At 41.0% G+C, this 14,727-nt stretch overlaps 1 protein-coding gene across 7 annotated transcripts in view; it reads right to left on the minus strand.

Annotated features, from left to right (window-relative positions):
* Positions 1-7,661: 7,661 nt before the first annotated feature.
* Positions 7,662-14,727, minus strand: part of LIMS1 (LIM zinc finger domain containing 1) — a 93,580-nt gene continuing 86,514 nt past the window's right edge. For 4 of the 7 annotated variants that reach the window (XM_060309419.1, XM_060309420.2, XM_060309418.1 and 1 more), the window contains exons 8-11: positions 14,162-14,210; positions 13,032-13,107; positions 12,660-12,851; positions 10,539-10,673 (exon numbers count right to left, since the gene is read on the minus strand). In XM_060309419.1, coding sequence (XP_060165402.1) covers positions 12,704-12,851; positions 13,032-13,107; positions 14,162-14,210 — 273 coding nt within the window. In that variant the 3' untranslated portion in view covers positions 10,539-10,673; positions 12,660-12,703. Of the gene's footprint in view, positions 10,674-12,659; positions 12,925-13,031; positions 13,108-14,161; positions 14,211-14,727 lie in introns of those variants that run through there. The other 3 variants (XM_030845063.2, XM_030845062.2, XM_060309417.1) reach the window with 2 other exon arrangements.

Below are 14,727 nucleotides of genomic sequence, written 5' to 3' on the forward strand. Positions count from 1 at the left end.
TCCTCAAAGATGGGAGTGCCTGCTCGAAGGTAAAGAGCTTTCCTTTCTCCTTTCTTCTGAGCTAGCAATGTGACTTCTTGAAAGAACCGTGCTCTTTCCCAGCTCTGCAGGGGGTCATGGTGACTTGCACCTGGGCTTTGTATCCTCGTGAACTTTATGCAAAATAAGTAAGTCATTTTGATTTACGATCCTTTGTCTTGAAAACTGTTTAGGACTGTGCCTTCGACATCTAACAGGTAGAACAGTTCTCAGATCTTCCGAGAGTCGGCTTCCCAGGTTATAATCCTCAGTTTGGCTCGAGTAAAATTTCTTTTTTTTCCTTCTTACCTTGATTGTTAATTGAATTTTCATCAACAGTTGTCTCACTGTTGAGTTTTGAGTGGACTTGAGGTATTCTGACTGCAAGTCCTCTGTCAGACATGTAACTGGGAAACATTTTCTCCTAGTCTATAGTTTATTTCATTCTCTCAACCGTGTCTTCCACAAGGCAGACATTTTTTGATAAAGTGCAGCTTATCAATTCTTTTGTTTTCTCAATCATGCTTTTGCTGTCACATCTAAGGACTTAGGACCCCTGGTCATGAAGGTTTTCTTCTGTCTTACGCTTTATATTTAGATGTAGGACCCACTTTGAGTTAATTTTTTCACTAAGTGGAAGGTTTTTGTCCAGAGCCTTTTTGCCTATGGATGTCTAATTGCTATAGCAGTATCCTTTTCCATTAAATTGCTATGGCCCCTCTATAGCAATCAAATGACCATGTTAGCATCTGTGTCTGGACTCTCCCTTTTGTTTCACTGATTTATGCATCGAACTTTTTACAGATACCTCACTGTCTCGATTGCTGCAGCTTTATATATGCCTTAAAATCAAGTAGTGTGATTCTTCCAACTTGACACTTCTTTGTCAGAATTGTTATGTTCTAGTTCCTTTGCCTTTCCACATCCATTCTACAATCACATTTTCTGTATCTATAAAATATTCTGCAGGAACTTGATTGTAGACGTGTTCAATCTGTAGATTAGGGCAGAGAGCATCACCATCTCTACCATGTCTTCCAGTCCACTGCATGGACCAGTTATTCAAGGTCTTCAGTTTCATCAGTGTTTTGTGGTTTTAAGTATACACATCCTGACATGTTTTGTTAGGTTATAGCTATTTCATTTTTCATAGAGCTGATGTAAATGTTATTTTTTAGATATCAGCTTACAATTGTACATTGCTCATATAGAGAAATACAACTGATTTTTGTCTGTTGACCTTGTATCCTGTGACATTGTTAAAACTCACCTATTAATTCAAGGAGTTTTTAAACATTTTTTTTGCAGGTTACTTGGGATTTTACACATAGACAATCATGTTGTCCAATCTGTATGCCTTTTATTTCTTTCTCTCGCCTTACAGCATGGTCTAGGAATTTTAGTAGAAGTTTGAATGAGACAGGTGAGCGAGGACATTTTTCCTTGTTTCCAGTCTTAAGGAGAAAGACTTTCACCAATAAGTACAATGTTAGCTATAGGTTTTTTGTAGACGCCTTTATCAAGTTAAGGAGATTTCCTTTTATTCCTGGTTTGCTGACAGTCTTTATCATGAATGGACATTGAAATATGTCGAATGCTTTGTCTGTATTAGTTGATACGATCATGTAATGTTTTAAGTTGTTAATATGATTACATTGGATTTTAGAATGTTAGGCCTGCCTTGAATTCCCAGGATATACCCCACACGGTGGTGTCGTGTTTTGCTTGTTTCTTTTTTTTTTAAAGATAGAGAGGGACTTCCCTGGTGGCGCAGTGGTTAAGAATCTGCCTGCCAATGCAGGGGATGCAGGTTTGGTCCCTGGTCTGGGAGAATTCCACATGCCGCGGAGCAACTAAGCCCACGCGCCACAACTACTGAGCCTGCGTTCTAGAGCCTGTGTGCCCCAACTACTGAGCCCGCGTGCCACAACTACTGAAGCCTGTGCGCCTAGAGCCCGTGCTCCACAACAAGAGAAGCCACTGCAGTGAGAAGCCCGCGCACTGCAACGAAGAGTAGCCCCAGCTCGCTGCAACTAGAGAAAGCCCGCGTGCAGCAACGAAGACCCAACGCAGCCAAAAGTAAATTAATTAATTAAAAAAAAAAAAGGTAGAGAGAGAGAGAACATTTTATTCTTTCCATAATGAGCAGCAGCAGTCAATTAAGCTTCACATTCTGGGTCGGACTTTTAAGTATGATTTGTTTTTCATAATGTATTTTATTTTTAAAAAAGGAAGCACAGGGGCTTCTCTGGTGGCGCAGTGGTTGAGAGTCCGCCTGCTGAGGCAGGGGACACGGGTTCGTGCCCCGGTCCGGGAAGATCCCACATGCCGCGGAGCGGCTGGGCCCCGTGAGCCATGGCCGCTGAGCCTGCGCGTCCGGAGGCTGTGCTCCGCAACGGGAGAGGACGCAACCAACAGCGAGAGGCCCGCGTACCGTAAAAAAAATAAATAAATAAAAAGGAAGCACAGGTGTATTTTGAGAGAGAAGTAAAATATAGAAAATGCAAAATTTGTTTTGACAATTGGTATACCATATTTTGAAACAGTATAATTATTTAAAAATACAGCATAGCCAACAGCCTATAAAATTTCTTTTGGCATTTCATTTGGTAAAGTAGGAAACCTTTCTTAAATAAAAGTTAGCTATCAACACAGTCCATAAGTTAGATTGTATGTTTCTGGTTTTTTTTAAATATTTTATTTTATTTTGGAGTGTAGTTGATGAACAATGTTGAGCCAGCTTCCGGTGTATAGCTAAGTGATTCAATTATACATATACATGTATCTATTCTTTTTCAAATTCTCTTCCCATTTAGGTTATTACAGAATATTGAGCAGTATTTCCTGTGCTATACAGTCGGTCCTTGTTGGTTATCTATTTTATAATTTTTTATTTTTTGATATTGCTTTTTTAAAGTTATTTATTTTATATTTTAGCTGCATTGGGTCTTTGTTGCTGAGTGTGGTCTTTCTCTAGTTGCGGTGAGTGGGGGCTACTTTTCGTTGCGGTGCGTGGTCTTCTCATTGCGGTGGCTTCTCTTGTTGCGGAGCACGGGCTCTAGGCGTGCGGACTTCAGTAGTTGTGGCGCACGGGCTCAGTAGTTGTGGCTTGCGGGCTCTAGAGCACAGGCTCAGTAGTTGTGGCGCACGGGCTTAGTTGCTCCGTGGCTTGTTTCTTTATCGTGGTAAAATACACAGAACATCAAATTTACCATTTTAACGATTTTTTTAGTGTATAATTCAATGGCATTAAATACATTCACAGTGTTGTACAGCCATCACCACTATCCATCTCCTAAAGTTTTTTAATCATTCCAAACAGAAACGCTGTACCCATTAAACAGTAACTCCCCATCCCCCCGTCCCCATCCCCTGGTACCCTCTACTCTATGTCTCTAATGAATTTGCCTATTCTAGGAACCCCATAGAATGGGAATCATACATTATTTGTCCTTTTGTGCCTGGCTTATTTGACTTAGCCTTATGTTTTCAAGTTTCATCTATGGTACAGCATTTTTCAGAATTTCATGACTTTTCATGGATGAGTTTGTATTAACCTTTTATATACTACTCAATTCAATTTGCTAATTTTTCTTGAGGATTTTGCATTTAAGTTCACGAGGGATATGGACATTTTCTAATTTCCCTTGACTTTCTCTCTTTGATCCATCGATTATTTAGAAGTCTGGTGTTTAACCTCCAAGTGTTTAGAGATTCTCTTGTTATGTTGGTCTTATCGACTCCTGGTCTACTTGCACTAAGATCAGAGGACTAACTTTACATGATTTTAGTTACTATTTTTAAATGGATAAGGTTTGTTTTATGACCCAAGATATAGTCTACCTTGGTGAATCTACCATGTGCACTTTAAAAGGATGTGTATTCTGCTGTTGATGGGTGGAGTGTTCCACAAATGTCTATTAGATCCACTGGGTTGATGGTCCTGTTCGGTCTGTGTCACTATTGATTTTCTGTCTCCTAATTATGTCAGTTACTGAGGGAGGAGTATTGAAGTCTTCAGCTATAATTTTGGATTTGTCTACCCCTCCCTTTAGTTCTGTCAGTTTTTGCTTCATGAATTTTGAAGCTCTGGTGTTAGATGCAGACACATTTAGGATAGTTGTGTCTTCTTGGTGAATTGACCCTTTATTATTGTGTGATGTCCTTCTTTATCCCCGATGATCTTCTTTGCTCTGAAATCTACTTTGTCTGATACTAATATGGCCACTCTAGCTCTTTTGGTTAAAGTTTCTATATTTCTTTTTCATCCCTTTACTTTTGATGTATGTATGTCATTATAAAATGACAAGAAAAGCTAAAGCTAGTTTCTTGTTCAACATATAGTTAGGTATTGTTTATCCACTCTGACAATGTCTTTTAATTGTTACGTTTAGTCCATTTATATTTAACGTAATTATTGATGTTTAGATCTATGTCTCCTATTTTATTATTTGGATTCTGTTTATTCCATTTTTAATTCCTCTGTTTACTCTTTTCTGCCTTCTTTTTGGTTATTTGAGTATTTTGTATAATAATATTCTCATTCCGTTTTGATTTATCTATTGTTTTTGAATATCTCTTTTGTATAGTTGTTTTTTTTTTTTTTTTTTTTTGCGGTACGCGGGCCTCTCCCGTTGCGGAGCACAGGCTCCGGACGCGCAGGCTCAGCGGCCATGGCTCACGGGCCCAGCTGCTCCGCGGCATGTGGGATCTTCCCGGACCGGGGCACGAACCCGTGTCCCCTGCATCGGCAGGCGGACTCTCAACCACTGCGCCACCAGGGAAGCCCTGTATAGTTGTTTTTTAAATGGTGGCTCTAGGGCTTCCAATATAGATAATTATTCACAGAGTACTCAGAACGAATACTTCACCATTTCAAGTAGAATGTAGAAACTTTATGGCCATATAGATAGCTTTACCTTCCCCCCTTTATGTTGTAGATGTCTTATATTACATGTACATGAACTGTAAATGCCACTGAACAGTGTTATAATTTTTCCTTTGTCATCAAATATATTTTAAAAATAGAGGACAGATTCACTAGACAGAGATCACCAAGGAAAGAGAAGACTTTAATAATACCCTAAACAAACTAGACCTAAACGACATCTATTGACAACTCCACCCAACAACAGCAGAATACACGTGCCTCTCAAGTGCACATGGAACATTCTCCAGCATAGACCATATGCTAAGGCATAAGATAAACCTCACTAAGTGCAAAAAAATTGAAATGATACATACGAAGTATGTTTTCCCACAACAATGGAATGAAATTAGAAATCAACTACAGAGCGGAACTGGAGAAATTTACAGATATGTGCAAATTAACAGCATACTTCTAAATAACCAATGAGTCAAGACATCACAAGGGAAATTAGCAAATACCTTGAGATGAATGAAAATGAAGAGGCAACATGGTCTGTCGTAGCACGTATGTGTCCCAGGGCCAGTTGGGGGCCGTGGGCGCTGCTGCTTCTGAGCTCTAGAAGCTCTGATAGCTTTGTGGAATGCTGGAAGCTGCTCAGGGTGGAACGTGCTTTGCCAAGTACCCAGCAATCGCCGAGCTCCTCCTGTGAGTGGCAAGGGTACAAGGACAAAAACGAGTCCTGCCGTTGGGAGCCATCCTTCTGGCAGGAACACAAACCAGTACATACAAGTGCTCAAAACAGCTACTGAATCAGAGGTGTGAGCAGAGGATTTGGGGAGCAAAGGACAGTGACTAGTTTTGCTTGAGGAAGTCAGGAAAGGTTTAAAAAATGGGGTGAATTTGATGTGAGTCTCAAAAGTGAGGAGGGTATATGGATCTCAGGAGGGCAGGTGAAGGTCTGGGAAAGATAGTCCTGCGTGATGGGCATGGCCATTGGGAGAAAACAGACTCAGCAATAGGCTGGGACCTGCTTGTTCGGTGAGCCTAATGAGGCTGGTAAACAAGGGGAGTCGAGCGATGGCTGCTTGGAGGTCAGAGCAGAGTGAGGAAAGCGTGGAGCCAGCCAGGGCGCCAGCTGGGAGGAAGAAGGGCTCTGGGACCTTCTGCAGCTGAACGGCTGGACTTTGGGGTCCTTAGCTGTGGGGATGGGAGGGGTGGGGGAGGGGAGAACAGAGGGCAACTCGACCTTAGCCTGGGAGCCTGGAGAGATGGTGATGCCACTAAGGGCAGTGGGAAAATGGAGGAAATGGGAACTGGAAGAGGGCCAGGGCCCCTGCCCCCAGGCCGGGCTAGTGGGTATTTATTCTCCTTTCAAGATCCAGCTCCAGGAGACCCTCTCCCGCCACCTGCGGGGTGCTGCCCGTGTGACCTTGCAGAACCTTATGCTTCCCCCCATGCTGTGCTGTAATCGCCCGTCTCTCTTTCTTGGGCAGGAGGAAGCCAAGGCCTGCACCTGCCCAGGGGAGGACACGGCGTGCAGGACTCAGGTCAGACATTTGAGGAGGGGAGGAGGGAACGATAGAGCCCCAAGAGCACTGGGCAGCTGAAGGGTGTGAAGATAAAGAACTGAAGCCGCTCAGAATTCAGGGTGAACGGTGGGAAGACTCCACCAGCAGCCTACATGGTTCTCAGATTTGCCTTATGGCCAGCAATCAGCCCATTTGCTTTTATCCGTATACATGAATGTTTCTGTGATATACTCAAGACGACTTGAATTTTTCACACACACAGACATCCACCAAGGAACAGGGTAGAAATGTGCACGAGCTCGGAAGCACAGGAACCACCTGGGTTCAGGTTCTGGACACGCCACGTCTTGCCGTGCAAGCTCAAAGGGCCTCCTTGACTTCACAGCCCTGGGGGTTGTCAGGATTAAATAACACCGTGTTACCTACAAGGTGGCTGCCGTGTGAATGCAGAGTCTGACTGACATTTTTACATGGTTTGGATATCGTACCACTTAAACTGTTTTCCAGAAAAAACTACATACAAGTAAAAGTTTAAAATGGCTTTAAAAGAAAAAAACGTGGAACTCTTTTTAAAATTGAAGTGTAACCGACCTATAACATCAAGTTAGTTTCAGGGGTACAACATAATGATTCCATATTTGTACACATTGCAAAATGATCACAATGTCTAGTTAACATCTGTCACCATGCAGTTTTCTTTTCCCGGAATTTTTAAAAAATTAATTTATTTATTTTTGGCTGCATTGGGTCTTCGTTGCTGTGCGCAGGTTTTCTCTAGTTGCGGTGAGCGGGCCTCTCATTGCGGTGGCTTCTCATTGCAGAGCATGGACTCTAGGTGCGCGGGTTTCCGTAGTTGCAGCATGCGGGCTCAGTTGTTGTGGCTCACAGGCTCCAGAGTGCAGGCTCAGTAGCTGTGGCGCACGGGCTTAGTTGCTCCGCGGCATGTGGGATCATCCCGGACCAGAGCTCGAACCCGTGTCCCCTGCATTGGCAGGCGGATTCTTAACCACTGCGCCACCAGGGAAGTCCCCACCATGCAGTTTTAACATTTTTTTCTTATGATGAGAACTTTTAAGATCTATTCTTTTAGCAACTTTCAAACGTGCAACTCAGTATTAATAACTGTAGTCACCATGCTGTATGATGCCCCTATGAATTGTTTATAACTGGAAGTTTGTATCTCTTGACCCTCTTCACCCATTTTGCCCACCTCCACCCTCCCACCCCACCTCTGACAACCACCTATCTGTTCTTGTTTTTTTTATGATTCTTGCTTTATGATTATTGGGGTTTTTAAAAAATGATTCCACATATAAGTGAGATCATCCAGTATTTGTCTTCTCTGACTTATTTCACTCAGCATAGTTGTCCTATCCACGTCGTCCTAAATGGCAAGACTCCCGTCTTATTTCCGGCTGAATAATATTCCACTGTTATACAGACCACATTTTTTCATTCATTCATCCGTCGATGGACGCTTAGGTTGTTTCCAAAACAGCTTTCTTAAGCACTAGTCCTATATTCTCATGGTTCCATGTCTCAAAGCCATTCAAGTTAAGCAAAACACAACAGTTATTTTTAACAATTATGAACATTTATTAAGCACCAAGAGTATACTGCACTGGTTGCTATATAAAAACACAATTATTGACATAGTGTCCCTGCCACTGAGCTTACAATCTAAAATGAAATACAATAACAATGCTGTAAGCCGACCTCAAAATTTCCTTAATTTAGAAATTGCTATTTTGGCAAATAAATGAGGCAAAATGATCTACCATCAGTTACAATGTTAATAAGGCTTTGAACATGATCCAAAGAACGTTTGACTTGTACCCAAACGTTTTCCCAATTATCTTAGGCTTGATAAGAAAAAGACCACGTAGAAGCGGTAAACAGTGAATTATTTCAAACGGCCTTGTAGGATTTTAAGCCAAGATTCGCTCACTAGCCTGAGTTTCTCTCCGGCCAGAGGAAGCCGTGCGAAACACCGTGAAGTAAGCAAGTCCATCCTCTCGTCCACTGACAACTGTTCAGCCCTTCCTCCCCCCATGAGTGAGGGCTCTGTGTCCCCTACAGCGGAGAAGGTGTGTGTCTGGATAAAACACCCCACAGCCTTGGAGGCTTAATGAGGCAGACTTGCAGGAAATACGAACTCGTATTTTATGAGAGGGGTGAGCAGTGGGACCTCTGCTACAGGAGAGACGTGAACCGAGCAGCAGTTCAGCCCATGCCTCTTCCCAGTGATTAGAAACACAGGCAAATGGGCGCCTTCTGCTCCGAATTTCTGGTGGGAGAGCATTTAGGAATTTGGCATCGAGACCCCCAGACTGAAAACCCTGCACTATTCTGCCTGTATCCACAGTATAGTATTTAATAAATACTTTGAAGATTTTTGTTGCTGGTCATATATTAGCTGACAAAGGCACGCTGAAGGGATTCTGATTCTTGCTGTCAAATGCAAAGACAGTTTCAGACTTCTAAGCACAGTCTTGAACTATATATTGATTATCTTCAATCACTGATAATTCTTTGAACTCTAAAAGAACACTAAAAAATAAAGCAATTGGTTATAAATTAACTGAAATACAGTTCACTCTGTAAAGTGCATGCACAAATGTTTAAAAAATACATGCATACAAATATTTTAATGGCAGACTGGTAGCATCCTGAGATTTTTTTTTTTAATGGTAAAACAGTATTTCAGCAATTTTTGGAAAAACCAATAATTTCCCCCTAAGTCCACCTTGGCAATTTTCTTTTACATGATAACATAGCAGCAGCAACATTTAAAAAATGTTCACAAAATTTGCTTTGCATACAAGTTTATCAAGAAAGACTGGTCCAGTAACTTCAGGATAAAACTTTTTACAAAGTAAAGTAATTCACCACTTTTAACCTAAAATTGATACCTAAACATTCCTCTTGCAATTTAAAAGTGTCATTTATGCCTCCTACTTATAGGAAATAAAATCTAATTATGAGATTTGTAATGAAAAATTTGAAACACACATCAACATCCTTCTCTTCTAGTAAGATTACAGAAATTAATTTCAATGTGTTTCCCCAAAAAGTGAAAAAAAGTTTAACATATAATCATGGCTGTGGTAAATGAATTTGAGTTTACAAATCTCAGTCAGTGCACTTGTTTTTAGTTTGTAAGGTGTTAAACAGCTAGAATTCCTGATTAATGTATGTATTTTTCTAAGGCAAGGCAAGTTCGTTTATGTATAAAGCATAGATATTAGCTGGTTATAAAGGCAATAAGAGCAACACATATACATTCACTTTTTTTTAAAGTGATACATTCCAAACTACATAACATTTAATTTCATGTCCTATTCTAAGACTACATCTTTGACCTTAACCTTAGAAGCATAATTGCTGTAATACATTAAAAAATACTTCACTTCCCCAATATTGTAAAGTATACTGTATTTTCAGATACCTAGTATAAATTGTTTTGCACAAAATTTAAAAAGGAATACTATCAGCTATAACTACTGTGTTAAGTAACTGTGTGAAGAAGTTCACAAGGAGAACAAAATGTAAAACTAAGCACAGTAATTAAGGCGTTTATAACCCTAACAACAAAACCCCCAATCACGTAGTTCTGAATATACCTGCTTCTTATCTTAGTAATGTGTGTGTTCATTTGCCACTAGTTTGATAAATGCACTAAGATTCCATAAGGTCTGTTTTTCCTGGTTGGTTGTTTTTCTTTCTTATATCCTCCCAAACTGCAGTTGCAATTAATTTGCTTTTGAATACGAAGTAAAATAGTGTTTATATTTTTATCGGAGTCACGTAAAAGCTGACTGCTTACTTTCATTTTTAAAAGTTATATTTAACTTTTTGGACCTCAATTAAAAATTAACACTTAACCATGTTTCTTTTGCTATTAAGTACAGTTGCCATTTCAAATTGATAAGGGTTACCAACAAAGGCAAATTTTGATCTCATCCATGTTTTAAATATGATTACACAAACTTTTTTTAATGAGAAAAAGGAGATGAAGAAAACCATTCAATAGGTCTTCTTCACTCTCAACTCTTGCAATACAGCTTTAAGGAAGGGTGTATTAGGTCAAGCAATGTTGTCATCTCTTATCTTTGCAGAGAAGAGAAAAAATAAGATGAAGTTATTTCCTTCCTAAGGTCTCAGCTAGCTTCTTAAGTCTTTTTTTCAGCTCCAATGGAAATTTCTCATAGCACTTCTTACAGACTGGCTTCATGTCAAACTCCACAAACTTATTCCTAAAGATAACAATAATAATAAAAAAAAAGAAATTAGTGGAAATGTAGTCAACATTTGTATACAGACAGACAAATAACGTGCAGTAATTTTACTGAAGTAAATGAAGACACTATGCATATTACATCTATATTCATATTAGCAAAAAATTATAATTCTAATCTCAATTCTAATCATTACGGTAAACATAAAATATTCACAATATCATTTGAAGGAAGCTGCCCTTGTAAATTGATCTTGTACATCTATCTAATACAGAATGGATGTTATCGATACATTTTAGTCTGTGCTAAGTATACAGGGAATATAATGTAAATAAAATTCAGATAATTAAAGTCAATCACATTTTAAAGTACCATGAGAGCACTTTAAAGAACAGTCATTCAAAGCAAAGAACTGTATTTCTGTAATTTGAACGATCCTCTCTTTACTGAAGGCAAAATCATCTTACTTAGTATTTTATATCACGTAGCTGTGAGGTTTCATCTTTCCTGGCCTCCCATCCCCACAACACTAACAAGCATCTTGAAAAAAATCTAACATAATATATAGGTTATTTTGGTTGGCTGTCTGACAGAAAGCTTTAAATCACTCTTCAAGGGCACAAGTGGACCAGGCGGTCACATCTGTGACCTGTGGTCTGTGGTCACATCTGTGAATGGCATATGTACGGAGAACTCAACTCTTTTTAAAAAGCCAGGGCAATACACACTCTCAATTCACTTGTAAAACAATTGTGGACAGGTGTTGAGACGGCCTCCTAGCTATGGGTGATACATCTCCAGCTGACAGTTATGAGCGCTTATCACCATTGAAATCATGGGTCCTTAATTGTGAATGGAGCAAATGCAGAATTTTACAACTTGCTCATTTTCTGTGAAATTTGGGACAGGTCCAGTGATATGCTGTCAGCTGTGACATATTATTATATCTGCTGATATAATTTTAAAGAACAACATTAATGACAAAGTTAATTCCTGACCACACATTTAAAGTGAAAAATCTTTTATTTTAAAGCACCACATGGGAATTATTTTTACTGTTTTTCAGAGATCCTAATGCTGACAGTTATTCACATGATGTGACATTTCAACTAGCAATTTGATTTAAATAGTACCATTGAGTTAAAAGTTCTCCCAAAGTCTTCTTAGAACAAAAGCTATTAAAACCGCCATGTTTTTGATGAAAGAAATAAATTATCCCTGCTCCCAGAGATAATGCTAAACAAACCTTACGTTGTTTTAATCTTATATCTGAATTTTAATTCCTCTTTAATTTTAAACAATAAAAAAACTTTTAGAGCTCATAACACAATGGTACTATGAAGGAACTGGGACAATCATGCTAGCAATTTAAGAGAATTTCCAAGATTGAAATATTTCCCATAAAAATCAGGAATACAATTGAGTTTGAAAACATCAAGAAAATGAGTTCATAACCAGCAGCATGTGGGCAGTGAATGAAAGCACATATACACACACCAGAGATGCCGTATCTTATTATGTACCTTAGAGGGTCTCTGCTTAGACAGGAAACATGCTGAGAGGATTCAGTTTAATACAGAACTTAGAACATGCAACACTGGAATTGATCAAATTATATTATTCTAGGCAAAGAAACCAAAACCCAGGATTTTAAAAGCTGCAATTATCGGACAAGAATACTTTGAAACTTTTCCAGTCTCTATTAGGAGATTAGAATTCTTCCCTTTGAATCCACTGGAAAAAGAAAAAAGAAATCTATACCATATTGTGATTAAAAAAACGAGCTGAGAGAGTCTACAGGTTCAGGGACAAAAGTGAAGTACAAGCCAGTGTTAAGTGTGAACCCTTCTCAAGGTGTGGAACTTTAATAATTAGGCAGAAGGACCAGCTCTACATGGGACAAATGCTTCTATTTCAACCTCTCCTGGCTACAGATACATGCCCGAAAGTAACGAAAAACGCAAGAGACAAAAACAGAATGAAAACATATTCTAAAGGACTAACCAAAGGAGAAAGCAGTGAAAATGCTGACAGAGGGATAGAAAAGTTTACAAACAGACTGGCTTTTTCTTTTTCTGCTTGTCTTTATCCTTTGCTTCTCTCTCCCGTTTGGCAAGTCGCCTCTTAAATTCTTCTGGCATTTTCTCATAACAGTGTTTGCAGACTGGTTTTAGATCAATTTCAACAAACTTATCCCTTTGCGCAGGACAGAGAAGGAACAGGAGAAAACAGGGAACAATTAAAGGAAGAAGCTTTGCTCTTAGAAGGCCTGAACAGAAAGAAGAAATAAGGCATCAGATCATTCTTTTTAAACTCTGTTAACAGCGTCCCCTAAGCGCTCGTCGCGGGGCTCGCGGGAGCCGAGGGCAGACTTACTTGAGCGTTAACTTGGCGCTGCAGGTGGAGCAGGAGAAGCAGTGCACGCACCAGGCCTTGTTGAGGGCGGAGACCACTAGGGGACAGGAGGGGGACGTCACTCACCACACCCACCCGTCCCCTCCCGGGGTGGCTGCCCTCCTCAAGGGCTTTTCTCACCGAAGAGCCACACACGGCACTAAAGTTTCAGGGCCATTAACTGACCTTCAGTCGACGTTATTCATTAATTTATCTCGTCACGTTGTCAGAACACACAACCCCAGCTCTGCATTTGTCTCCCACGACTGTAGGCTTCCCCTTAGGGAAGATCACCGTTGTCTTTTCAACCCGTGTTGGTGGTTAATGTTTTCTTCTCCCGTGAGGCATCCAAACGGCAGGTACCAGATCTTCACGCCAACGCCCCCCAGCCCCGCCCCAACTGCCAAGCTGTGACGGCGTGCCCGGCTTTCCTAGCACAGCAGGTAATTAAAACAAAGTCCAGACACTGACTCACCGGCCTGCAGGAGCCTGTCTTCCAAGCCAGCACTAGGGCAAGAGCTTCCCTCCCCTGGCAGCTGCCTCCCGTGGGCGGGGGTAAGATCTATTCCCAAAGGCACTAGAGATCACTTTCCTGAACCCACCCCTTCGTGAAGGGCACGCGGGCAGTGTTTCAGAGAGCACTGGCCGAGTTAGGCTCTCTGCTCAGAGGCTGCAGCAGGAACGTTTGCAACCTCGCCAGGAAGCTTCTGGCAGAACTTGCCGCGCCTGTTGGCAAACACAGCTGCTTCCTTCCCGTCCACATCAATCAGGGACAAGGGGGCGGGCCCTGGAAACACCTAGAGATAACTGCCAGGGTGCAGGGGGCCCTTCCTAAGTGCTCCCAAGAAACACGCCCTGCAGCTTCCGGAAGGAGGGACTGCAAGGAGGAGAGGCCTTGGGGTCGGCCGCTCCTATGGTAACGACCCTCTGGCACTGGCCTAAAGGAGCAGCCAGCCCACCTCTCAGGAGTTAGCGTCTCCCTGCTGGAGAACACGTGGGAAAAGTAACCGGTAACGATCGCAGTCCAAACAACCCTTTTCAATCTTCACATGACCCAAGGGTTTTTGTGTCAAAACGGTGCCCTACAGGTTAAAACCACTGCAGGTACTTACCATCGCCTTCTATAACACGGTTGCAGTGGAAACAAACATCACCAAATAGCTGAAAATGAAAAATTACAACCAAGTATCAGAACACCAAACACTTAATATAAATAATTTCAGTTCTTTGTACAACTTAAAAACAAACAGCTGGCTGCCTAAACCCAGCATTTGCCGTTACTAGAGAGAGAGTCAGCAAGAGTTCACGGACTAGTGTTTACTTCCTACAATGAAAAGCATTTACTCTTCATCGTGATCAAAAACAAAGGCTCTGGAAATGGTCTGGATTTCAGGAAGCTAAAGGAGCATGAAAACCCTACACTGGGTCTGGTACTGGAGTGGAAAAAAGGCCAGAAGGAGTTTATTGGGTCAGGTGACAGAGCTGAAACGGACAGATTGAAGTCATCAATACAGATAACCATGGTCACATAAGAGATTCCCGTATTCTTGGGAAATGTACACTCGAGTATTTAGGAGTAAAGGACCATGGGGAACTCATCATCGAATGCTTCAGAAAAAATACGCGTGTGTTTGTATGTGTACATAAACTTGTATATAAGGAAACGTGCATTCACGTG

The sequence above is a fragment of the Globicephala melas genome, chromosome 12 (genome assembly GCF_963455315.2).
Source record: "Globicephala melas chromosome 12, mGloMel1.2, whole genome shotgun sequence".
Lineage (NCBI taxonomy): Eukaryota > Metazoa > Chordata > Mammalia > Artiodactyla > Delphinidae > Globicephala > Globicephala melas.